This window comes from Puma concolor, chromosome E3, assembly GCF_028749965.1.
Source record: "Puma concolor isolate L17-30 chromosome E3, mPumCon1.1.hap2, whole genome shotgun sequence".
Taxonomy (NCBI): Eukaryota; Metazoa; Chordata; class Mammalia; order Carnivora; family Felidae; genus Puma; species Puma concolor.
Window position 1 is genome coordinate 1,078,746 of NC_141682.1, and position 21,278 is coordinate 1,100,023.

Below are 21,278 nucleotides of genomic sequence, written 5' to 3' on the forward strand. Positions count from 1 at the left end.
CTCGAGCGATGACGTGTCATCTCGACTTCGACCTCTCTTTGGTCCCAAACCCGGGCCAAATCAGGACCCTCACCTCCCCTGTACCCGCGCCGGAAAGCGTGAAAACACAGCTTTTATTTAGGAATCTTTGCGTCCCAACGATGGTGGAAATGCCGCTTGTTTCACCTCAGGCCACCCTCCCCAGCCCCGCGCCGCTCAGCCTCAGTTTCTCCCCCGCAGCGCCCCAGAACCCGGTCGTCACGTGCCGCCGCCATTGTGGCGTCAGCCAGCGAGCCGCGGTCACGTGCGCGCCGCCTCCACCCCGCCCAGCGGCCACGCGGCCGCCCTCCGCAGATTCCGCGACCCCGCCCCGAGGTCACGTGGCCGTCCGCCGCTGGCTCCACGGCCCCGCCCCGCAATCACGTGGTCGCCCGCCGGCGCGCCCGCCTCCAGCTGCGCGCGGCTCCTCGCGGGCCACCGTAGAGGGCGTCGGACGGCCGCCGGGACGGAAGCCGAGAGGCGCTGCCGACCGCGCCTGCGACAGCGTCAGCCCTTCGCGGAGCGCCGGCCCGATGGCGGCGGCGGCGATGGCCGAGCAGGAGAGTGCCCGGAACGGCGCCCGGAATCGCGGCGGTGTCCAGCGCGTGGAGGGCAAGTTGCGCGCCAGCGTCGAGAAGGGTGACTACTACGAGGCGCACCAGATGTACCGGACCCTGTTCTTCAGGTAGCCGCTGCGCCGCGGCCGCCGCCTTCCAGGGCTTTCCGCCGAGCCTGGCGCCCCGCCCCCGGCCGCCTTCCATTGGCCGCGCCTCGCCGCCCCGCGCCCCCATTGGCCCGCGCCGCTGCCTGTCGCCGCGGCGGTCGGAGCAGGCGGGCGGCCGGGAGGCGGAGGACTGAGGACGCCGAGCCCGGCCTCCCCCGTGCCCCGGCCCAGCTCCCCGCCAGCCGGGCCTCCCCCAGTCCCGGCCCGGCCGCCCCATGCCTGGCCCGACACATCCACTCTCCAGGCCCCTGGCCGGCCTCGCCCAGCCACGGCCACCCCGGGACCGAGCCTCGGGGTCTGCGTCCCCCGGCGGTCCGGTCGTCCGGGTTAAGCGTGTTTCTGCCCCGGGGCTCCTGCGCTGCGCGCTGGGCCAGCCGTGCCCGCGAGCCCGGCGCTGCGCCTGCACCTGCGCGGCCGGCAGCCCCGGCGCCACGGTGAGTGTCCCAGGCGCTGAGCTGCGGGGCGCGGGGGCGCTCAGGGCTCGCGACGCATGCAAGCTGGCCCGCTGCGGGTTGCGGGCGATAAAATGTGCTTTTCCGGTGCGGCCCTGGAGCGTTGGCGAGTGTCGCGTGGCCTGCGTTAATTTTCTTTCGGTAGTTGCGCTGTAACACGTCCGCTGCTGTGATTTCTGGGTGGTTCTTGGCACATTCCGGTAAGTTCTGCCGCTTCTCTACGGTTCAGGCCAGAACACAATGGGCCGTTCGTTGCGAGTCGGATAGGCCTTAAAGACCATTTTATAGGTGGTTAAAGCTGTTTTGTGGCCTGCTTTTTCTTTCCCAACTGCCACAGAGTCGGGCCTGTTCACCATTTCGGCCTAGGTTTTTTAATTTTCTTTAAATAACCAGTTGGATCAAGGTCTTGGGGACTCAGAGGTGCTCTGAGTGCGGCTCGTCACGTCCCAGACGACCGGGTGGGCTCTGTTGGCTTAGAGGACCAGGTAGGAGTGAGTTGGTTGTGGTTCAGGGAATCAGCCAAAGACTTGAGTAGGCTAGGCATTGAAGTTTGCAACATGAAGCCTTCCGCCTGGCCGCTTGGCAATCAGATATCCATGTGGCCTGGAGATCTGCCCCGGTGCTCGCTGTTCTCTGGGATTTGTATGTAAATATTTGCCCCAGTGATTAATCAGCGAAACTGGATCTTCCCGAAAATGAACAGTGTTTCTTGTTTTGAGACACTTCTGCCCGTGTGGGGAAAGGAGGTGTTGATAGCTATAAAGAGGCAAGTGTCTCTGCACAGGGTGTGTGTCTGGAGTGGCCGGGGGTGGTGACGGAAAGCATGCTCTCTGCCAGCACAGCCTTGACCTACTTCGAATTCCACCTCTGCTCTGTGACCAGTGACCCACGACATCTTGCTGAACCTGTCTCAGCCTCGGCTTGGTCGTGGGGCAGTGGGGTGTACCTTCACCTCTTGGTAGTTGGGAAAAGTAAATGATCTGCCTTTGGCCTCCCTGGGGACGAAGTTGGTGGTGGCATTTGTGGCGTCCACAAGGTCTGAGTGAAACAGCCGGGAGCTGTCCTTGTCTCCCAGGGTACCGTCCGTGCGGACCTGTTTAGAACCCTCCTCCTGGGTGCGTGGCTCTGGGAGAAGTCAGGTTCACTGAGTTACATTAGGTTTTTGGTCTTTGTGTAAGTAAATACACGTTTGTGTAAGAGTTTACGTAGAACACGCACTCTGATGAGTTTTGGCATGTGCTCGCACGAAACCGTCAGCAGTCAGGATACTAAGAGTTTCCGTCACTGCCTAAGTTTTCTCATCTGTACCCCTCGCCCCCAGGCAACCCCTGATCTCTGCATCACGGTCACGGTAGATGGATTCGCATTTTCTAGAATGTGACGTGAGTGGAATCATATCCTCTTTTTGTCTTTTTCGGGTCCACGCAACATGATCATTCAGGATTTACCCCCGTGCGTAGCGTTAATTCGTTTCTGTGGCCAAGTGGTGTTCTGTAGTGCGGATGGACCACAGCTTGGCACCCGTTCACCTGTCAGAGACTTTCACAAATTACACTTGTAATTGTCGTACTTCAGGGCAGCTGAAGGAGAAGGGAGCCCGGAATCGGGCAGTCGGGTGGGTCGGGCTTACTTGGTGCGCGTCCCTTAGGCGTGGACCGTGGCAGAGGTCCAGTCGTTCAGCTGGACGCTCTGCCCCCTCTCCGCCCCACCCCACCCCCCTGGGGTGCCAGCAGGTGGCCACTTAGTGTCTTCAGAGCTCCTCTGGGACTAGGAGGGAGTCTCTTTTCCAGGCCTGTTGGGTTATGGGTACTCAGTAGTTCTCTAGCCCCCCACTTCTGGCTTCCCTTGGCCCAGTGCCTCCACTGTCACCTCCCGGGGGGGCCCCTCTGCATCCAGCCTGCGTCCCTCTGATTTCACCAAAATCCGTCTTCCTTCCCAGGGGCCTTCTGACATTTGTGTCACTGTTTTGCCTCCCGAATCAAATGAAAATTTTTAAAAGAAAAACTTAAAACACGTGTTCTCTGCAACCTCCAAGCAAATAAGGAACTTTTCCTAAAGGAGGGGGCCGCGCCAGGGGGTTCCAGGGGGTTCCGGTCGTGTTCTCGGGGTGACCCTGCGGTGATGCTGAGCCCTCCTGAGCTCCACAGCATGGGGTGCTGTTAGCTGACACCTGACATGCCTCTCTCTGACCCCACAATTTCTATTGGTAGTATTAACGTTTTTGTTACGTTCTGCTTGCTTCTTCTAATAAAAAGCAGAATCAACGGACAAGGCACAAGGCTGGGTGGGGCGCCCGCCCCCGCCCCAATCACGTGCTGGCCAGGTGCAGGTTCCATTGGCGCGTACACATGTGTGCTGACGTCAGGGCCACATGGATGGTGGACGGTGCCCCGCCTGCTCTCAGCTCCCCCCCCCCCCCCAACGCCTTGGGCCCCGGCACTAAATCCCTTCCCATCCCCTGAATTCCAGACAGAAGCACGTGCATTTCTCACGATCGCCTTTCACTGTTTCCGTTTTTTCCAGCTTTGCTTGATCTGCAACACGCGAGCTCCCCGAGCCGGGCGTGTGCGCCGTGGAACCGTTGCGTTGCTCCGCTCCCCCTGGAGCCCCCAGCCCTGGAGCTGCGGGTGCTCGAAAGCAGGCCCTGTCGTCCCAGGGACTTCTGTCATCTGGTGCTCTGAGAGGTTATCTCAGACGGGAGAGTCTAGAGCCCTGTCACGTCTCGTGTAAGCAGCGACACGCTGGCAGGATTGTCACGGAGAGGTGCCTGCGGTTCCGCGTGTCCGTGCCGGTGGCAGCGTGGGGCTGCGCGCCTCTGGAACTCGCCTTCCCGGGACCGCCCGTGGCAGTGTGGGCCCCCGGCAGGACCGGGCTGCGACGAGCTGGGCGTGTGGGGGGCGCGCAGCCCGCAGGCTGGCGGTGGTTTTCTGGCCAGGCTGCGGGTTCCCCCCACCGGTGCCGCCCCCGCCCGGCAGATGGGTCTTCTGTGTGCTGATCGCGGCGGGGCCGTGTTGTCCTGGGGGGTTCCGGTCGTGGAACCTTGGTGAAACAAAGACCATTTCTGTGGTTAGTTGAATAGCCAGGCGCTCACGTCCCCCCCCGGCCTGCCGGTCGGGACGAGCTACAGACGGGCTCCCAGGCCTCCGTGTTTGCTGTTTGCCTGTCTTGGGAGCACCTTGTGCTGCTCGCTTGGTATCTTTCTTCGATTTGTTTTGGTTCTGTTTCTTTTCTGATAATCACGGAGATAGACGCACGGCCAGCGAGTCGAGCGTCGGGTCGCGCGCTTAGCTCTGCGCCGGGCTGCGGGGAGCTGCTTCCTGCCGTTGGCTCTCTCTCGGGCTCAGCTCGGCTTCGCTAAATGTCGCCTGTCGCAGACAGACTGCCATCCTGTTGTTTGTGTTTAGTTGCCTGCCAGGCTCCGGCTTCTCGGTGTGTCTATCCCTCTGCAGTTAAGGAAACTGAGAAATGTGTCCACAATGGGAAAGTGAGGCAGGACAGGGTGGGGTGGAGGGAGTGGGGACCACAGAGAGAGTCGACGTCCCCCAGTGAGCTCCTGCTGTCCCGACCCCCGAGCGGGGCCCTGACCTTTGGTTCTCCGATGGACACCAGTATGTCGCTCTGTCCTTCACATGGGTCCCACCACCGAAGCAGGGCCTGTGTGCTCGGGGTGGACGTCATCCAGCCTTTCTCTGGGTCCTTCTGCTGCGACCTTTGAGCTGCGCTGGGCCCCCCACCCGTGCTGCTGTCAGATGGGGGGTGTGGGTCTGCCAGTCCCCCGAGGCCTGCCTCGCTGACGGCAGGGACTCTCTGCCACGGTGGGTGGGGGCCAGGGTGCCATGACCGCCCGGTGAGGTGGCAGGCCTCAGGCGACGACACAGCTCGACTCTGTTCTTGGTCGGTCACGCACGCAGGCGCACACGCGTGTTTCCGGGATCGTTTGCCGTATAAAGTTCCTGTGTTTCATCCCACGTTGTATCTTTTGCACTTTCTCTCTAAACCGTAGCCGTTGGGCTGGGCGAGCGCGATTCCGAGAGCGTGTCGGACTGTGGAGGACGTCTGCGGGGGAGCACGGGGCCTAACCGGGCCTAACTGGGGCTCCGCCCTCCTCTCTGTCTTACAGGTACATGTCACAGAGCAAGCACACGGAGGCGCGGGAGCTCATGTGCTCGGGGGCACTCCTGTTCTTCAGCCACGGCCAAGTACGCGCGGGCCTGCCTTTCCCCCTCTGCTCGGGGCCTGCGGGTTGGAAAGGGAGCGACCAGGGAGAGGTGTGGCGGACGACCGTGGACCGTCCCTGTCGCTGGCCACCGCCAGGCGGCTGTGCTTGCATCCGGGGTGCCGTGTGAGGGTGCCGGGTGCCGCGCCGGCCAGGGTCTCCGTCCTCCAGGCGCCCCGCCTGGGGGGCCCCGTGCGTCTCCCCGCCACGCGTTTCTGGCTGGACACCGGAGCAGCCGTCCAGCTCTGCCGGGGCTTCTAAAGACCAGCCAGGGCTCTGCTTCTGTGATTCCTACTCACTTCTGTGTTTTGTAGCAAAACAGCGCTGCGGACTTGTCCATGTTGGTCTTAGAGTCGCTGGAGAAGGCGGAAGTCGAGGTGGCCGCTGACCTGTTGGGTGAGGCTTTCTGACTGTGCACGAGGTACCTGTGCACGTGGAGTAGTGACGCCCCAACGCGCACGCGCGCGCCCTCTCTGGTGGACGCTGGCACCTCGCCTGCCAGCCTGCCCGCACGCTGAGTGTGCATCGGGGCGGGTCCCCTGGGGGCCAGCTCCCTGCTGTAGTCCACCTCCCCCTCTGCTCCAGGACACAGGCCGAGCCTCCAGGCTGCTGACTTGGCGGCCGAGAGGTCAGCGGCGGTGGGGGGGGGGGGGGGGAGCCTGGGACACACCAGAACGCCATTTCTCAGCTCCGGGGCGGAATAGTTCTTGTTTCGGTGAACCCTGACCTGTGGTTTGTGGGGCGCTGAACGGCAGCGCTTCTCTGGATAAGGGTCTGTGTTTGTGTCGTTTTAGAAAATCTGGCTAAACTGTTCAGTCTGATGGACCCGAATTCCCCAGAGCGAGTGGCTTTTGTGTCTCGAGCCCTGAAGTGGTCCAGTGGAGGATCAGGGAAGCTGGGCCACCCCCGTCTCCACCAGCTGCTGGCCCTCACCCTGTGGAAAGGTAGGCCCGGTGCGGGGAAAGCTCTCGGCGGGAGGGTGCAGGCCGTCCCCAAACAGCCGCCCCTGTTTCTGCCTTGGTGGCTCTTACTGGTGTTATCTGTCGTCAGCAGTCGCACTCCTGGGCCGCGGGGAGCCAGGAGGGGAGGATTTGCTCTCCGCTGGTCTGGCCCTTCCTGTCCGCCCCCCGCCACCCCAGTTTCCTCTCTGGGACATCTTCCCCAGGCGGGCCCTGTGATGGCACGGCGTGCTGCGTCGTCTTCAAGTTTAAATCTCCGCTTCTGATTAAGCACTTGGCTGATGAGGGGGCCGGGGGGGATGCCAGGCAGTTTCTGGGTGTGGTTCGCACCCTCAGCTCTGAGTCTGGTGCTCAAGGGCCGGGAAAGACCCTCGGTTTGGTGACCTGGACAGCATTTGTTCAGGAGGGTTTGAACAGCCGTGTCCTGTTGAGCGAGTGCTGCGGGCAGCTCATTCAGACCGCGTCAGCCTTCCCGGGGGTCGTCACCGGGCGTCCGCTGGGCAGGGGGGAGGTGCCTTGGTGGGGACACAGAGTCACCTTCCTTCACTTGCCGGCGGCCTTCCGCCGGGTCGCGTCTGTGTTAGCGGCTCCTCCCGGAAGCAGCCTGGGTCCAGAGGCGGCTCTGGGGTCAGATAGGCCTGCCTGCTCCCCACGCCGGCGGGCCCAACGCGTCCCTGCTCTGCCTCTCGTCCGGCGGCACGCGTGTGGTGGCCGCCCCCCACGAACCCAGCCCTCGCCCACACGGGGATGCCGGCTGTGTGAGCACGCAGACTCCTCCCCTCTTGTCTCGGGGTGGCACCGCTCACTGGTCCGCGTGTCCCCACCTGCTGTGACCCACGAGTGGGGCTCCTCAGACCCCTCAGCTGCTGGCGTGCCAGCCCTGCCCGCACCCCAGAGGGCTGCTGGGAGGATAACGGTCAGATGTGCATGAGTTCAAAGGCCAGACAGTCAGGACGCTCTCCTTAGAGGGCAGCTGAGTCCCTTCCCCACTTCGACCCAGAGCCGGAGGGGGGCCCAAGCAGGAGCAGCTGGGCGCTGGGGCTGAGGCGGTTTGGGCCCCTCCTCTGCTGGCATGCACTCCCTGGGGGCGCCTTGCTTCCCCTCCCTGGGGCCGCCCTGGCCTTCCAGCCTCGCATTGGGCCCCATGCATTTTCTGTCTGTCGTCTGTCCCCACCAGAACGCCCTCCCACCCACCCGATGCTGGAGTGTCTCGTTCATTGTGGGTGCCCGGAAGCCCCTCAGGGAGAGACCGTCGGTGTTCGCCGGCCCGGCGGGGTGGGGGGTCCCTGAGGCCCCTGCCCCTTACTCCCGCCCCATCTTGCAGGGGCCGGCCTGGGGTGTGCACGTGCAGGTGGACGGCCTGCTCTGCGATCAGGGGCGGCTACAGCAAACCTGTGTTCCTAGCAAGCATTTATTTGGCGCCCCTTTTGCCCAGTCTATTTGGGGGGTCCATGGGGAGATGCCAGGCAGAAAACAGATGTGATCCTGCGTCCGTGGCTCTGAGAGACCCTCAGAGGTGGGGGCGCCTGGGCGGCTCAGTCACTTGAGGGCCTGACTCTTGGTTTCAGCTCAGGCCACGATCCCACGGTACGTGGGATCGAGCCTCACGTCAGACTCGGTGCTGGCATTGGGGAGCCTGCTTGGGGTTCTTTCTCTCTTCTTCTCCGCCCCTCCCCTACGCATGTGCTCACTCGCTGTCTCTTTTTTTTAAAAAAAAATTTTTTTTTTCCCAAAGTTTATTTATTTTTGGGACAGAGAGAGACAGAGCATGAACGGGGGAGGGGCAGAGAGAGAGGGAGACACAGAATCGGAAACAGGCTCCAGGCTCGGAGCCATCAGCCCAGAGCCCGACGCGGGGCTCGAACTCACGGACCGCGAGATCGTGACCTGGCTGAAGTCGGACGCCTAACCGACTGCGCCACCCAGGCGCCCCTCGCTGTCTCTTAAGTAAATAAACATTAAAAAAAAAAAGAGTCCTTCAGGGGCCTCAGGGGTTGAGAGCCAGCTTTAAGGCGTTCATATTTAGGAACGTGATTTTAAAATTCAGGATATAGGCAGTTATGCGTAGTGCCTGAGGCACAGATCCCACGTCCTGTCCTGCCCCGGCGTCCGTGGCTTGTGTCCAGAGCCTGTGTTTAGGGATGTCTGTGCGGCTGTGGCCCCTGGGGACAGGCCTGCGGCCGCGGTGATTGCCCCTCCACAGCTTGCCTCCACTGTCAGTTCTGCTGTGTTGTGGCGGTCTGCTGATTGAGGCACACCTCGTTCTGGTACGCTTCACAGATCGTGCATTGCCCACACATCGGTCTGCGGTGACCCTGTGTTGAGCAAGTTTATTGGCGCCATTTTTCCAACAGCGCCTGCTTGCTTGCTGTCTCTGTGTCACATTTTGCTAATTCTCACGATACTTTGAGATTTTTATTCTTTCTATTATTATTTCTTTTAAAGTTAACTTTTTTTAGTTTTGAGAGAGAGCACGAGCTGGGCAGAGGGGCAGAGGGAGACAGAGAATCCCAAGCAGGCTCCACGCTCAGCCCGATCCCACAACCTGTGCCGAAATAAAGAGTTGGACGCTCAACTAATTGAGCCATCCAGATGCCCCAAGGTTTTTTGTCATAATGTGTCACTGTGATCTGTGACCGTGATCTTTGACGTTGCCATCGTGATTGTTTTGGGGACCAGGAACCGCGTTCACGTAAGGGCAAACACAATCCATAACCGTGTGTGTGCTGACCGCTGTCCCCACCGGCCGCTCCCCCATCTCCCTCCTCGTCTTCGGGCCTCCCTGTTTCCCGAGACACAGCAACACTGAAACTGGGCCACGTAATGACCCTACAGAGGCCCCTGGGGTCCCAGCGAAAGGAAGAGTCTCACGTCTGTGACGTCAGATCACGAGCTACGGACGAGTAAGCTCGGTGAGGAAGGCGGAAACCGGGCCCCTCGCCCTAGACACTTAGCCGGGTGGTCGGCGCAAAGGACACACTCCGGAAGGAAATTAGCATGGGAAGGAATCAGCCTCCCTGTTTTAGCGGTCGGGACACAGGAGCGAACCAGCCACGGCATCCCCGTAAGCTACAGCCCAACCCAGAGCCACGCGCTGACTGCCTCAGTTCCACGAAGGAAGGCCGAGGCGGGGAGGAAGCTGCGGGAGGAGAGTCTGAAGCCAGCAGAGGCCGCGTCCAAGACGGAAGAGTGCACGGCGGTGTAGACGCGGCCGCAGGGGGTCCGGAAGATCCAGCTGCGACCGTTAACCAAGGGGCCCGCACGCCACACGGGTCGAGGACGTGCGTCAGGACGTGCGTCGTTGGAGAGACATCGGCACCTGGCTTCCCAGCCTCAAGGGACCGGCCGACCCTCCCGTCCGGGGCTGACGCAGCAGCCGGCGACCGCAAGCCGGGGCCAGTGCCCAGCGACCCGTCTCGAGTCCCAGGGCCCCGAGCGAGCACGCAGAGTGGGCGCTGCCTGTCCTCTGCCGACGGGACGCCGCCGCCCGCATGGCAGCGCGTCTGTGTGCGACGGCCCTGGTCACCCGAGAGCTCGGACGGACACGGGCAGTGAGATGGGCAGTGAGACGAGTGTGGTGTTCATGCCTGACTCGGCATCTGTCCTACCGCCCGTGGACGGAGGAGTCGTTTCGGTCCTCAAGACTTCTTTAAAATTTTTTTTTTTTCAACGTTTATTTATTTTTTTGGGACAGAGAGAGACAGAGCATGAATGGGGGAGGGGCAGAGAGAGAGGGAGACACAGAATCGGAAACAGGCTCCAGGCTCTGAGCCATCAGCCCAGAGCCCGACGCGGGGCTCGAACTCACGGACCGCGAGATCGTGACCTGGCTGAAGTCGGACGCTTAACCGACTGCGCCACCCAGGCGCCCCAAGACTTCTTTAACAGGCGCACTTCGTAAGGCTGTAGCTGCCACGGATGGTGCTTCCTCTGGTGGGAAGAGTCCGCTGAAAACCTGCCGGAAAGGAGTCACCGTTCTCGATGCCACTAAGAACGTACGTGATTCGCAGGAAGAGGCCAAAATGTCAGTTGTGACAGGAGTTTGGCAGAAGGCGATGCCAGCCCTCAGGGACGACCTCGAGGGGTTCGGGACACGGGCGAGGAAGTCCATGCAGATGTGGGGGAACAGGAAGAGAACAGAACCAGAGGTGGAGCCTGCGGGTGGGGCTGGACGGCTTCCGTCTCACGCTTCACCAGACGAGGACCCGCTCCTTCCGGGTGAGCAAGTGAGGAGGTTTCTGGAGCTGGAACCCACTCCTGCTGAAGGCGCCGCGTGGACGGTCGAAATGACCACAAAGGGTTGAGAACAGCTTGTAAACGGAGTCGCTAAAGCCGCAGCACGTGTGAGCGGCTGGACCCCAGGCGTGAAGGAAGTTCTCCTGTGGGTACGATGCTGTCGAACAGCATCGCACGCTACGGAGGGGCCTTTCGGGAAAGAGTCAGCACAGCAGACTTGATCGTCTCATTTCAGAACTTGCCAGAACCACCCCAGCCTCCGGCAACCTCCACCCTGACGGTCAGCAGCCGGCGGCCTCCAGGAAAACCTTCCACCGGCAGAAAGGTTACAGCCCGCTGCAGGCTTGGGTGATGGTTAACGTTTGTTATTTAAGTTCAATTTCTTGTTTTCACATAGAGCTAGGGCACGCTTAGCAGACTGTGAACACAGCTTTCTGTGCCCTGGGAAACCAAAAACTTGGTTTTGTTGCAGTGATCTGGAACCGACCCCCAGGATCCCCGAGGTGCTCTTGTGCAGGGTCCAGTACGGTTCTTGGAGCCAGTCTGGTTCTGGGACAGAACATCCGGGCATGGTTTTGCCCAATTTTTCTGTTCCTGTGGATGCTCTAAAACCAGAAGGTTATTTTTGGATGGTCTGAGGGAGAGAAGAGAGCGCAAGTACACAAAGAAATGGGGGCTCGAACCATTCTGAGCTCCGGAAGGTGGTGTGCGGGGCGCTGGGGGCTGGGGCCAACGGCAGGAAGCAGTCCTGGCCAGCCAGGGGCCACTATTCCCGGTAGAAGGCGGCAGGCGGCTGGGGCATGGCACCTCAGCCCTGAAAAGGTGTGGGGGCCGGGGGGCCTTGTGAGCGAGACGGGGTCGTGATCCGGTCCACTCTGGGAAATGGGCCAGGGTGCGGGGAGGTGCTTGGTCTAGGCCGGGGCTGTGCCTCAGCACGGCGGATGCTCTGGACCCCTGTGCTCTGTAGGATGCCGAGCCCCGCCCCCCTGGCCATGGCAGCCAGGGGTGCCCAGGCGTTGCCAGCATCCGGCAAGAGGGAAGGGTGTCGAATCGCCAGTGTTGTGAGGGCCAGCAGGCGGGGAGACAGGTTTCCGAGCAATGAGTGTGGGGAGCAGGGGTACAGCAGGAGTCATTTACTGGCGTTGGGAAGGCTGGGATTTTTTTTTTTAACAAACGTACCAGTAGAGCTCATCCCACGAGCAGCGTGCAATAGGAGTGCTTCAGGAGCAGGTTAGTTGGAGCGCACTTCTCCTGGAAGGTCCTTCCAGCCCCCTTTTGTGCTGTTAGCACTAAAGCTTCTTGCCCTGGTGAGAGGTGTGGCCCCAGGGAACAGGCTCAGAAGGTCGAGGCCAGAGTGCCCCCAACTCACCTGTTGGGGTGCAGGTTCCAGTTTGGGGCCTGAGGTTCCACGTGTCTGTCCGGCTCCTAGGTGACTCTGCGTTGAGTGGGACAGTGTGGCCCTTCTTGGGAAACAGTGGGGCTGAGCCGTGTCCTCACTACTCGCAGGACGGGTCCATCCTGACTGGGACATCAGTCCTGGTGGGGACATCCAGTCCTTCATCCAGCAGGGCTTCTTGAGGGGGACGGACCACAAACACAGAGAGGGAAGTAGTGAATGTGGAATGTGCGTCGGAAGGTGGACAGAGGGTGGGTGGCCGTCAGGACGGCAGGGGCCTTCGTGTGGCCTGGGGGACAGGCGGGCCCGACCTGGTCCTGGCACCACTCTGACCTTCGCTGCATTTGCGTGCCGGGGTTTGCGGGGCCTGCGTCTCAGTTGTCAGAAGCATGAGTCCGGGGGTCTCGCGTCGGCCTGCTCTCGTGAGCCAGCTAATGCGGACGCCAGTGTGGGGACTTCAGCCCGAAGCCTGCCCTCCCACCATGGGCATTTGAGGCGGTGAATGGGACGCCTAGGGGGTGGGTGTAGAGCGCACTCAGGTGTGTGGGGGGCGGGGATGGTGTGCAGGGCACAGGCAGGTGTGCGGGGGCCGGGGGGTGCGGGGCGGGTGTGCCGACTGCAGGGGGTGCCCAGGGCGGGTGTGTGGGGCGCAGGCAGGTGTGCGGGGGCCGGGGGGGGTGCGGGGCGGGTGTGCCAAGTGCAGGGGGTGCCCAGGGCAGGTGTGCGGGGCACAGGCAGGTGTGCGGGGGCCGGGGGGGGCGGGGCGGGGCGGGTGTGCTGAGTGCAGGGGTGCCCAGGGCAGGTGTGTGGGGCACAGGCAGGTGTGCGGGGGCCGGGGGGGGCGAGGCGGGTGTGCAGAGTGCAGGGGGTGCCCAGGGCGGGTGTGCGGGGCACAGGCAGGTGTGCAGGGGGAGGGGGGCCGGGGTTGTGTGCAGAGCGCTCGGGGCTCACGGTGTCCGCTTCCCTCCCGCAGAGCAGAACTACTGCGAGTCCCGGTACCACTTCCTGCACTCGGCGGACGGCGAGGGCTGTGCGCACATGCTGGTGGAGTACTCCACGTCCAGGGGCTTCCGCAGCGAGGTGGATATGTTCGTGGCCCAGGCCGTGCTACAGTAGGTACCCGCCTTGGCTCGGCCTCCTGTCACCTGGCCGAGACGCCACCCAGGGTCGCCACCCCACGACCCTGCCGCAGACCTGTCGGGGAGGCTGTGTGTTGTCGCCCCGGTCCCCCGGACCGTTTGTGGGATTTGAGTCGGGCGGCCGCGGAAGGGAGTGTTCTGACCGGCGTCCTGCCGTTCCTCCCCGTGTTCCGTTCTCTAGATTTTCTGGGTGGCAGGCCGCTGTCATTCGGGGGGTGTGCATATTTAATAAAATGTCCGAGGTGTCCCGGGTCGAGGAGCGAGTGTGGGTCCCGGACGTCTCGTGTGAGGCTCCCCCGCTCCCGTTGGTCTGTCTCCCTGCCCCCTCGCCAGTGGTTTTCCGGGACCGTCGAGCACGCACAGCTTGGGAGGGAGGCAGGGTAGGCCCGCGCTCCCGCCTCGGAAACCCCCGGAATCAGTGGCCGGGTGTTGGAACAGGACACGTTCTGTGCATGTGAACGGGAGGGGGGTCACAGCACGCTCGCTGGGCCTGACGGCACCTCGGAGCTCCCCGCCCCGCCGCACGGCGGCCTGATACGTGTCTGTGCCTCTAAATGGAGAGTTTCCGGGACTCCAGAGCCCCCGAGCCCAGTTGTGTGGTGCACGGCGCCTGTGTGTGGATCCCGAGACCACCTGGTCACCTCGCTCGCACTTTGACGAGGAGGGACAAGCGGCCACGGGAAGGCCGTGGAGATGGCCCCACGGGGCGGGAGTCAGAGCCTGTCCCACTGCCCCGCACACTCCCCAGGGCCCTGGACTGACTTGCTGGGCGCACGCGGTCTGGAGTTCGAGAACCCACCACAGACACGGTCACCCTCATGAGCTTCACGTCCTCGCCTGGAAATTGCGAATGCAGAGGGGTGCTGTGCATGGCGGGGGCCCCCGTGTGCTGTTTGGGGACGGCCTTCTGCTGTGCCCCCAGAAGCGTCCCAGGTCTGGTGCTCACGTGAGCGTCTGTGCGAGTCCCTTGTTTCTGCCTTGGTACCCTGCTTACTAGGGCGTCCCTTCCAGGTTTCTCTGTTTAAAGAACAAAAGCAGCGCGTCAGTGGTGTTCACAACGTACACGCAGAAACACCCGTCCATCGAGAACGGCCCTCCGTTTGTGCAGCCTCTGCTGAATTTCATCTGGTTTCTGCTGTTGGCCGTAGATGGGTGAGTTGTGTGTGCGTGGAGGGGTCGTGTGTGTGTGTGTGTGTGGGGGGAGGGGGTACAGAGCACACAGAGGGATGCGCACACGTGTGGAGGGGCGCGTGCGTGTGCCCTGCACGTTGGACTCTCCTGGACATCCGTGCTGCCATCCGTGTCGCTTCAGGGGCAAACTGACCGTGTTCACGGTGCTGTGTGAGCAGTACCAGCCGTCCCTCCGGCGGGACCCCATGTACAATGAGGTGAGGGGCGCGTGGGGCCGGGCGACGGCTGGAGGAGGAGAGGGCACGGGGAGCCTCGGGGACCGGGCGGGTGGGAGGTCGTGTCGCCCGCGTGTCTGCGCCCCGCTGAGCCCGTGCCTCTGTCTCTTGCAGTACCTGGACCGGATAGGACAGCTGTTCTTTGGGGTGCCGCCCAAGCAGACGTCTTCGTACGGGGGCTTGCTGGGTGAGTGGGGGGGCGGGCGGGGGCGCAGGGAGGGAGCGAGGCGGGCGCAGGTGCGGTCCTCTCCCGGGCTCCGTGTCTGCTCGGCCCTGAGGTCCTTCTCCCAGTAGACTCCCACACAGCCGTGCGGGCCCTGTCGTCCCAGGGCCCCGTCGGTGGGTGTTTTCTTTTATCTTTCGCTTTTGTGGTAAAAATACATGTATCGTGAAATTTGCTATCTGAACCACTTCTAACTGAACGGCTCAGGGGACTGAGCACATTCACGCTGCTGTGCAGCCATCTGCATCATCCATTTCCAGAATGTTCCATCTCCCCACGTTGAGATTCTGTCCGTTATACACGGACCTCCACCCGCTCCCCCAGACACGGTCCCACCACCTACCCTGTGTCCGTGAGTGTGACGACCCCAGGACCGCGTGTGAGTGGGTCCCAGCGCGCGTCCTCCCGTGTCCGTGAGTGTGACGACCCCGGGGCCTCGTGGGAGTGGGTCCCAGTGCGCGTCCTCCCGTGTCCGTGAGTGTGACGACCCCGGGGCCTCGTGGGAGTGGGTCCCAGTGCGCGTCCTCCCGTGTCCGTGAGTCTGACGACCCCGGGGCCTCGTGGGAGTGGGTCCCGGTGCGCGTCCTCCCGTGTCCGTGAGTCTGACGACCCCGGGGCCTCGTGGGAGTGGGTCCCGGTGCGTGTCCTCCCGTGTCCGTGAGTCTGACGACCCCGGGACCTCGTGGGAGTGGGTCCCGGTGCGAGTCCTCCCGTGTCCGTGAGTCTGACGACCCCGGGGCCTCGTGGGAGTGCGTCCCGGTGTGTGTCCTCCCGTGTCCGTGAGTCTGACGACCCCGGGGCCTCGTGGGGGTGGGTCCCAGTGCGCGTCCTCCCGTGTCTGTGAGTCTGACGACCCCGGGGCCTCATGGGAGTGAGTCCCAGTGCGTGTCCTCCTGTGTCCGTGAGTCTGACGACCCCGGGGCCTCGTGGGAGTGGGTCCCAGTGCGAGTCCTCCCGTGTCCGTGAGTCTAACAACCCCGGGGCCTCGTGGGAGTGGGTCCCGGTGCGCGTCCTCCCGTGTCTGTGAGTCTGACGACCCCGGGGCCTCGTGGGAGTGGGTCCCGGTGCGCGTCCTCCCGTGTCCGTGAGTCTGACGACCCCGGGGCCTCGTGGGAGTGGGTCCCGGTGCGCGTCCTCCCGTGTCCGTGAGTGTGACGACCCCAGGACCGCGTGTGAGTGGGTCCCGGTGCACGTCCTCCCGTGTCTGTGAGTCTGACGACCCCGGGGCCTCGTGGGAGTGGGTCCCAGTGCGTGTCCTCCCGTGTCTGCCTTGTGTCACTCACCATGGTGTCTGCAGGGTCCGCCCATGTTGGAGCAGGTGCCAGAACTTCCTTCCCTTTTAAGGCCGAATAGTGTTTCGTCGGTGGATGGCGCGTGTTGTGTTACCTTCATCTGTGATGCACACGGGTTGCTTCTGCCTGTTCGCTGTGTGAATTTGCTGTTGTGAATATGGGGTGCACCTGTGTGCTGGGATCCCTGCGGCCAGTGCTTTGGGTAGTACACCCCAAACTGGACTCACCAGGTCACATTGAAGTTCTGTGTTCCAAGTTTGGAGTCGCTACCCAACTGTGCCCGACAGACGTGTCCCACCAGCTGTGCGCGAGGGGTCTGGTTTTTGCACATCCTCGCCCACGTTTGCCGTTTTCTGTGTTTTACTGGCAGCCGTCCTACAGGGTGTGAGGTGGGAGCTCGCTGTGGCTGGGTCGCATCTCCCTAATGACGAGGGTTGTGTAGCATGTTTTCTCGTGCTTATTGGCTATTTGTGCACCTGTATATCTGGTCAAGTCACGTGCTTATTTTTGAATCAAGTTGACGAATTCTCTACACTTGTCAGATGTAAGATTCAGAAATATTTTTTCCCGTTTTGTGGATTGTTTTTTTTAAGACTATTTATCGTGATAAATGTTTTTAATGTTTATTTATTTTTGAGGAAGAGAGCATGAGCAGAGGAGGGGCAGAGAGACAGGGAGACACAGAATCGGAAGCAGGCTCCAGAGTCTGAGCCGTCAGCCCAGAGCCCGATGTGGGGCTCGAACTCATGAGTCGTGAGATCACGACCTGAGCTGAAGTTGGACGCTTGACCGACTGAGCCACCCAGGTGCCGCCAGACTTTATTTTTTTAAAGTAGCTTAAGTTTCACAGACGTAAAGAGGAAGGCCCCGAGATTTTCCATGTACCTCCCTGCCCCCCACAGCCCTTTCTGGTACTTGCATCCCGCGACAGAGGGGGGACTTGTTGAAATTGTACCTGCACGGACGCATCACTCTCATCTGAAGTTCATGGTTTACATTCAGGGTCACTTTTAATGCCATACATACATTTATAGGTTTAGACACACACACCTACCATTAGTCATTCAGAGTGGTTTCTGCCCTAAAAATCCTCTGTGCTCTGCCTGTTCGCCCGTCCCAACACCCAGCAGCCTTTTCACTCTGGGTAGCGTCCTCTGACGCAGAGCTTAAAATTTTCACCAAGTCCGTTTGTTTCTCCTCCGTTCCCTGGGCCTTGCGTGTCCCAGCCACAGTCTTCGGCAGGTCTGGTGCTGGGAAGTGTTCACTCTGTGTCTTCTGCGAGTTTTACTGTTCTGGGGCTTACATTTAGGTCCTTGATCCACTTTGAGCTATTTTTTGTGTGCACACGAGGTCGGGGTCCAGTGTCCCGTTTGTTGAAGAGACTGATCTTCCCATGAGTGATCTTGTCACGCTGGTCAGATCTGTTTGACCCCCATGTGCTCGGGCCTGTTTCTGGCTCTCTGTTCTGTTCATGGGTCTTTGCTTGCGTGCGTGCGTGCGTGTGTGTGTGTGTGTGTGTGTGTGTGTGTGTGTCTTTGCCCACACCACACCGCTTTGAGCTCACGCAATCAGGAAACGTGAGCTCTCCGGTTTTGTTCTTGTTCAGGGTAGTTTTGGCTGTTTGAGTCTCTTGCAATTCTGTATGAATTTTAGAGTGGGTTCTTCTTTTCTTGCAAAAACGTCGTTGAGATTTTGACAAGGACTGCATTGATCCTGTAGATGGTATTGGAGGGTATTGGCATTTACACGGTATCACATTTTCCAACCTGTGGACACGGAAAGCATTTCCGTTTATTTGTGACTTCAGTGACTTTCAGTGTTTTATCATTTTCATTCATGAGTCGTTCAGCCTTTCAGTTAAAGCCAGTGCCTCAGTGTTTTATTCTTGTGGATGCTGCTGTGAATGGAATTGTTCTTGATATTTTTTCCGGTTATTTATTATTGGCGTAGAGAAATTCAACGGATCTCCACGTGCTTTGTATCCCGCTCCTTTGCTGAATTCACTTGCTCCAACGGCTGTTTCGTGCAGCCCTTGGGGCTTTCTGTGTGGCAGGACCACGTCCTGCTCAAACACGGTGTTGCCGCTTCCTTTGCGCCGTGGGTGCCTTTTCCTTCTCTCTCTCTCCCTGCTTGCTCTGGCTGGAATTTCCAGTTCGGTGTGGAACGGAGGCGGCGAGGGCCTCCTCGCGTGTCTGCTCCTCGAGGAGGAGCTCTCGGGGTCTCGCCCCTGCGCATGACGTCCCCCGTGGGCTCTCCAGAGACGGCGGGGACCGTGTGGAGGTGGCTCCTCCCGTTCCCGGTTGGTTGAGTGCCGTGATGACCGCGTGGGGCCGGCCAGGGGCCGATCCCGCGTCCGCGGGGGTGGACGATCGCGTGGGTCTTCCCCCCTCTGCCCAGGGGCCGCGCCCCCCGGCCGGCCTGTTGTGGGGAGCCCTCCTCGCGGTGCAGGCGCGAGGCGCCTCGGGGCGCGTCGTCCGTGGGTGCACTGTCGCGGTCTGTTTGCCGGCGCTCTGCTCGGGCGTTTGCATCAGAGCTCACGAGGGGTGGCGGTCCCCGATCTCCTCCCGGCGCCTTGGGCTTTGGTATGGGGGCTACGCCGGCCGTCTGGAAGGAGTTGGGACGCGCTCCCTCTTCCTCAGCGTTTCTGGAGAAGTCTGAGAAGGACCGGCGTGGGGTGTCCTTGAAGCGTTCGGCGGGACTCGCCAGTGAGGCCGTCGGGACCAGGACTTTGCTCTGTTCGGGGGGCGGGGGTGGTTCCCGAGGGGGGCTCCTGACTCGTTTACCGGCCCGTGCACACCGTGCATTTCTTCACGGGTTCGTCTTGGCCGCTGTTAGATGCCAGGTTTCTGACCCAGCGTCTCGAGGCCAGGCCTCCGCCCCTCGTCTGCCTAGCCTGGCGGCCCCAGGCCTCAACACCACGTGCCATCGCCTTCACTGGGGTCCCATGTCAACTTCGACCTCCACCGGGGCAGGGACCTTTGTAGCCCTTCATCTGAGAGTGGCTTTTACGAGCCTCGACGTGCTACTACTTTTGAGCGGGTAGGTGTTACCTCGTGGAGTTCGTATTCGCCAGCACGCACCGAAATCCGCCTTGCCGTTCAGACTTCCTCCCTTCCTCAGCTTCCTTCTAGAAGTAACTGCAAAAACACACAGATGGCTGTTGTGTGCCCTTGCGACGTATCCTCCACACTGCGCCTGGTTCTTGATGGAGCTGAAGCTGCCCCAGGTGCCAGGCTCAGCCGCGGGCTCGTCCCGCAAAGCTCCGTGACCCTGCCCCCGTCCTGCTGTCCGAATCCACGTGGCACCCTGCCTCGTCGGCCCCTCGGGCTTGGGCTGGGTGGACGTTTGCCATTTTGATGCACGTGGGCCAAACCGTGGAAAGGTCTTCCTGAGACTGCGTGGAAAGGCGTCTCCTGGGGAACACGGTTTGACTTTCTAGTTGTAAACTGTGTGTCTGGCGTCCGGATTTGTGCCGGGGAAGGCGGGGGGTGGAGACCCACCTTCCTTCCTGTGCCAGCTGCGTGTAGGTGCTCTGTGGTTTCACCCGGGCCTGGGGACTGCGTGTTTGCATCTGTCGGGCCTGACGTGCAGCCTCCCTCCTCGCCACGCGCATCCTCATACCTCGTGCTCGCTCGTTTCTCACCAGAACTTCAGAGTCGGCCCTTCCGGCGCCCAGAGTGCTGCTGGTGTGTTCACTGGACCCGGGTTAGCGGCAGATCGGGGACGATTCTGCACCTTCGTGGCAGTCTGTCCCGAGAACGTCGTTCCCGTGTGCGTGTGTTCTTACTTTCTCGGCGGCTTGGCTTCAAGGGCTTTGTAAACTGCTGACCCTGTGGTGACACAGTAGTGGTTCCGTGGGTGAGATCAGAGTGAGGCAAAGTGTCCGTGGTGACTGCGCCAGTGGGCGACAGCCATTAACGTCTCCGCGTGTGGCCCTGGGGTCTCTGACGCGTCCTGACCCATTTCTGGATACCTTTAAGTCAGCACGTGTGTAATTTACGGCCTCGTGTCGGTGGATGGTGACGTCCCTGTGACCGCGGGTTACCGACCACTCCGAGGGCTCCGTGCACAGGCATCCGCGTTCCCAGGGACGCGTGGTGGGGCCCCCGCGCCTCCCGTCCGGGCCCCGGGACGCGGTGCCGCGGAAGGTGGGGTTCCCCGGGCAGGGGTGCCGGCAACGCGGGGCCGCTGTGCCTCACGGCGCCTGCGTTTGCTTCCAGGGAACCTTCTGAGCAGCCTCATGGGCGCCTCGGAGCAGGAGGGCGAGGACAGTCAGGACGACAGCAGCCCCATCGAGCTCGACTGACCCCGCCCGGCGGCCCGCACGAAGCCGCCCCGAGCCCGGGCCCCCACGCCCGGGGGCTCCCGGTCCGCGGCTGCCGTGGCCGCGTCGGCGTCTGCACGCCCGCCCCGGGCTGCGCCTCCGCCGCGGCTGTGCTGGCTGGGCCGCGCTGCACCTCCAGACTGACCACAATAAAGCACGGGCCTTGCCGCGCTCCCACCCTCTCCCTGTCCTCTGTGTCTGGTTTGCTTCGGGAGGCCGCCTGGCGTCCGACGGAGGCCCGTCCCCGTCACGGGTGGCGTGGGGGGTGGCCGCCGCCCAGCCGGCACCACCTGGACGTCCTGCGGTGGCCCGGCCACCGGTGTCCCGGAGAGCTTCGGGGCGGCTGCTCTGTGCCAAATCCCGAGGCCACGGCCGCTCGGGACGGGCCTCGCGAGGGGATCGGGAGTCCTTTCCACGTCTCAAAAGGCGGTATTTATTTTCATTGGGTGGTTGATTCCTCTGACCTGACGTTTTAGGGTTTAACCGAACAGCCAGTCTGGGAGTGAGCGGATCTGCCCTTTCTCGCTGGTGCCAGACCCGGTGTTCCCAGGGCGCTTACAAGAGGGGAGACACTTTATTTTTTCACGATTTAAGATAAGAGTTGTAGATTAATACACAGTGATCGTGCATGGCGAGGAGTAAGATACACACGCTTTGATTGGCTGTGAAACGAGGTTTAAAGGAAGGCCTGTGTTAACTGTTGAGTTCAAATAAATCCTTTGTACTGGGTTTGCCGTGCTCGTCCTTTGTGAGTGCGCGGCGGGGAGCGGCTGCCGAGTCCGGCCTGGCCAGGGCTGTCTGGACCGTGCCCGCGTGGGTGCTGCGCATGGTCACGCACGGCCAGTCGCGGGCGGTCTCGTGGCTCCTGTGTAAACGTGGTGGCGCATACGCAG

The 21,278-nt window shown here is 61.7% G+C and overlaps 1 protein-coding gene across 3 annotated transcripts; it reads left to right on the forward strand.

Annotated features, from left to right (window-relative positions):
• Positions 1-470: 470 nt before the first annotated feature.
• Positions 471-21,114, forward strand: GET4 (guided entry of tail-anchored proteins factor 4). 3 transcript variants are annotated; one of them, XM_086691363.1, is made up of 9 exons: positions 471-703; positions 5,315-5,393; positions 5,725-5,806; positions 6,205-6,354; positions 12,975-13,113; positions 14,152-14,292; positions 14,453-14,528; positions 14,661-14,733; positions 20,282-21,114. In XM_086691363.1, the coding sequence occupies exons 1-9, from the start codon at positions 552-554 to the stop codon at positions 20,365-20,367; spliced, it is 978 nt and encodes a 325-aa protein (XP_086547489.1). In that variant the 5' UTR covers positions 471-551; the 3' UTR covers positions 20,368-21,114. The 3 variants fall into 3 exon arrangements, with proteins under 3 accessions (XP_086547489.1, XP_086547490.1, XP_086547491.1); XM_086691364.1 differs by lacking the exon at positions 471-703 and adding an exon at positions 1,048-1,176; XM_086691365.1 differs by lacking the exon at positions 471-703 and adding an exon at positions 1,376-1,394.
• The last annotated feature ends 164 nt before the right edge of the window (positions 21,115-21,278 follow it).

Coding starts and splice junctions, on each gene's coding strand:
- GET4 (XM_086691363.1), top strand. CDS start 552: ATGGCGGCGGCGGCGATGGCCGAGCAGGAGAGTGCCCGGAACGGCGCC. Junction 13,114..14,151: donor GTGGCCCAGGCCGTGCTACA/GTAGGTACCCGC, acceptor CGTCCCTTCCAG/GTTTCTCTGTTTAAAGAACA. Junction 14,529..14,660: donor GGGACCCCATGTACAATGAG/GTGAGGGGCGCG, acceptor TGTCTCTTGCAG/TACCTGGACCGGATAGGACA.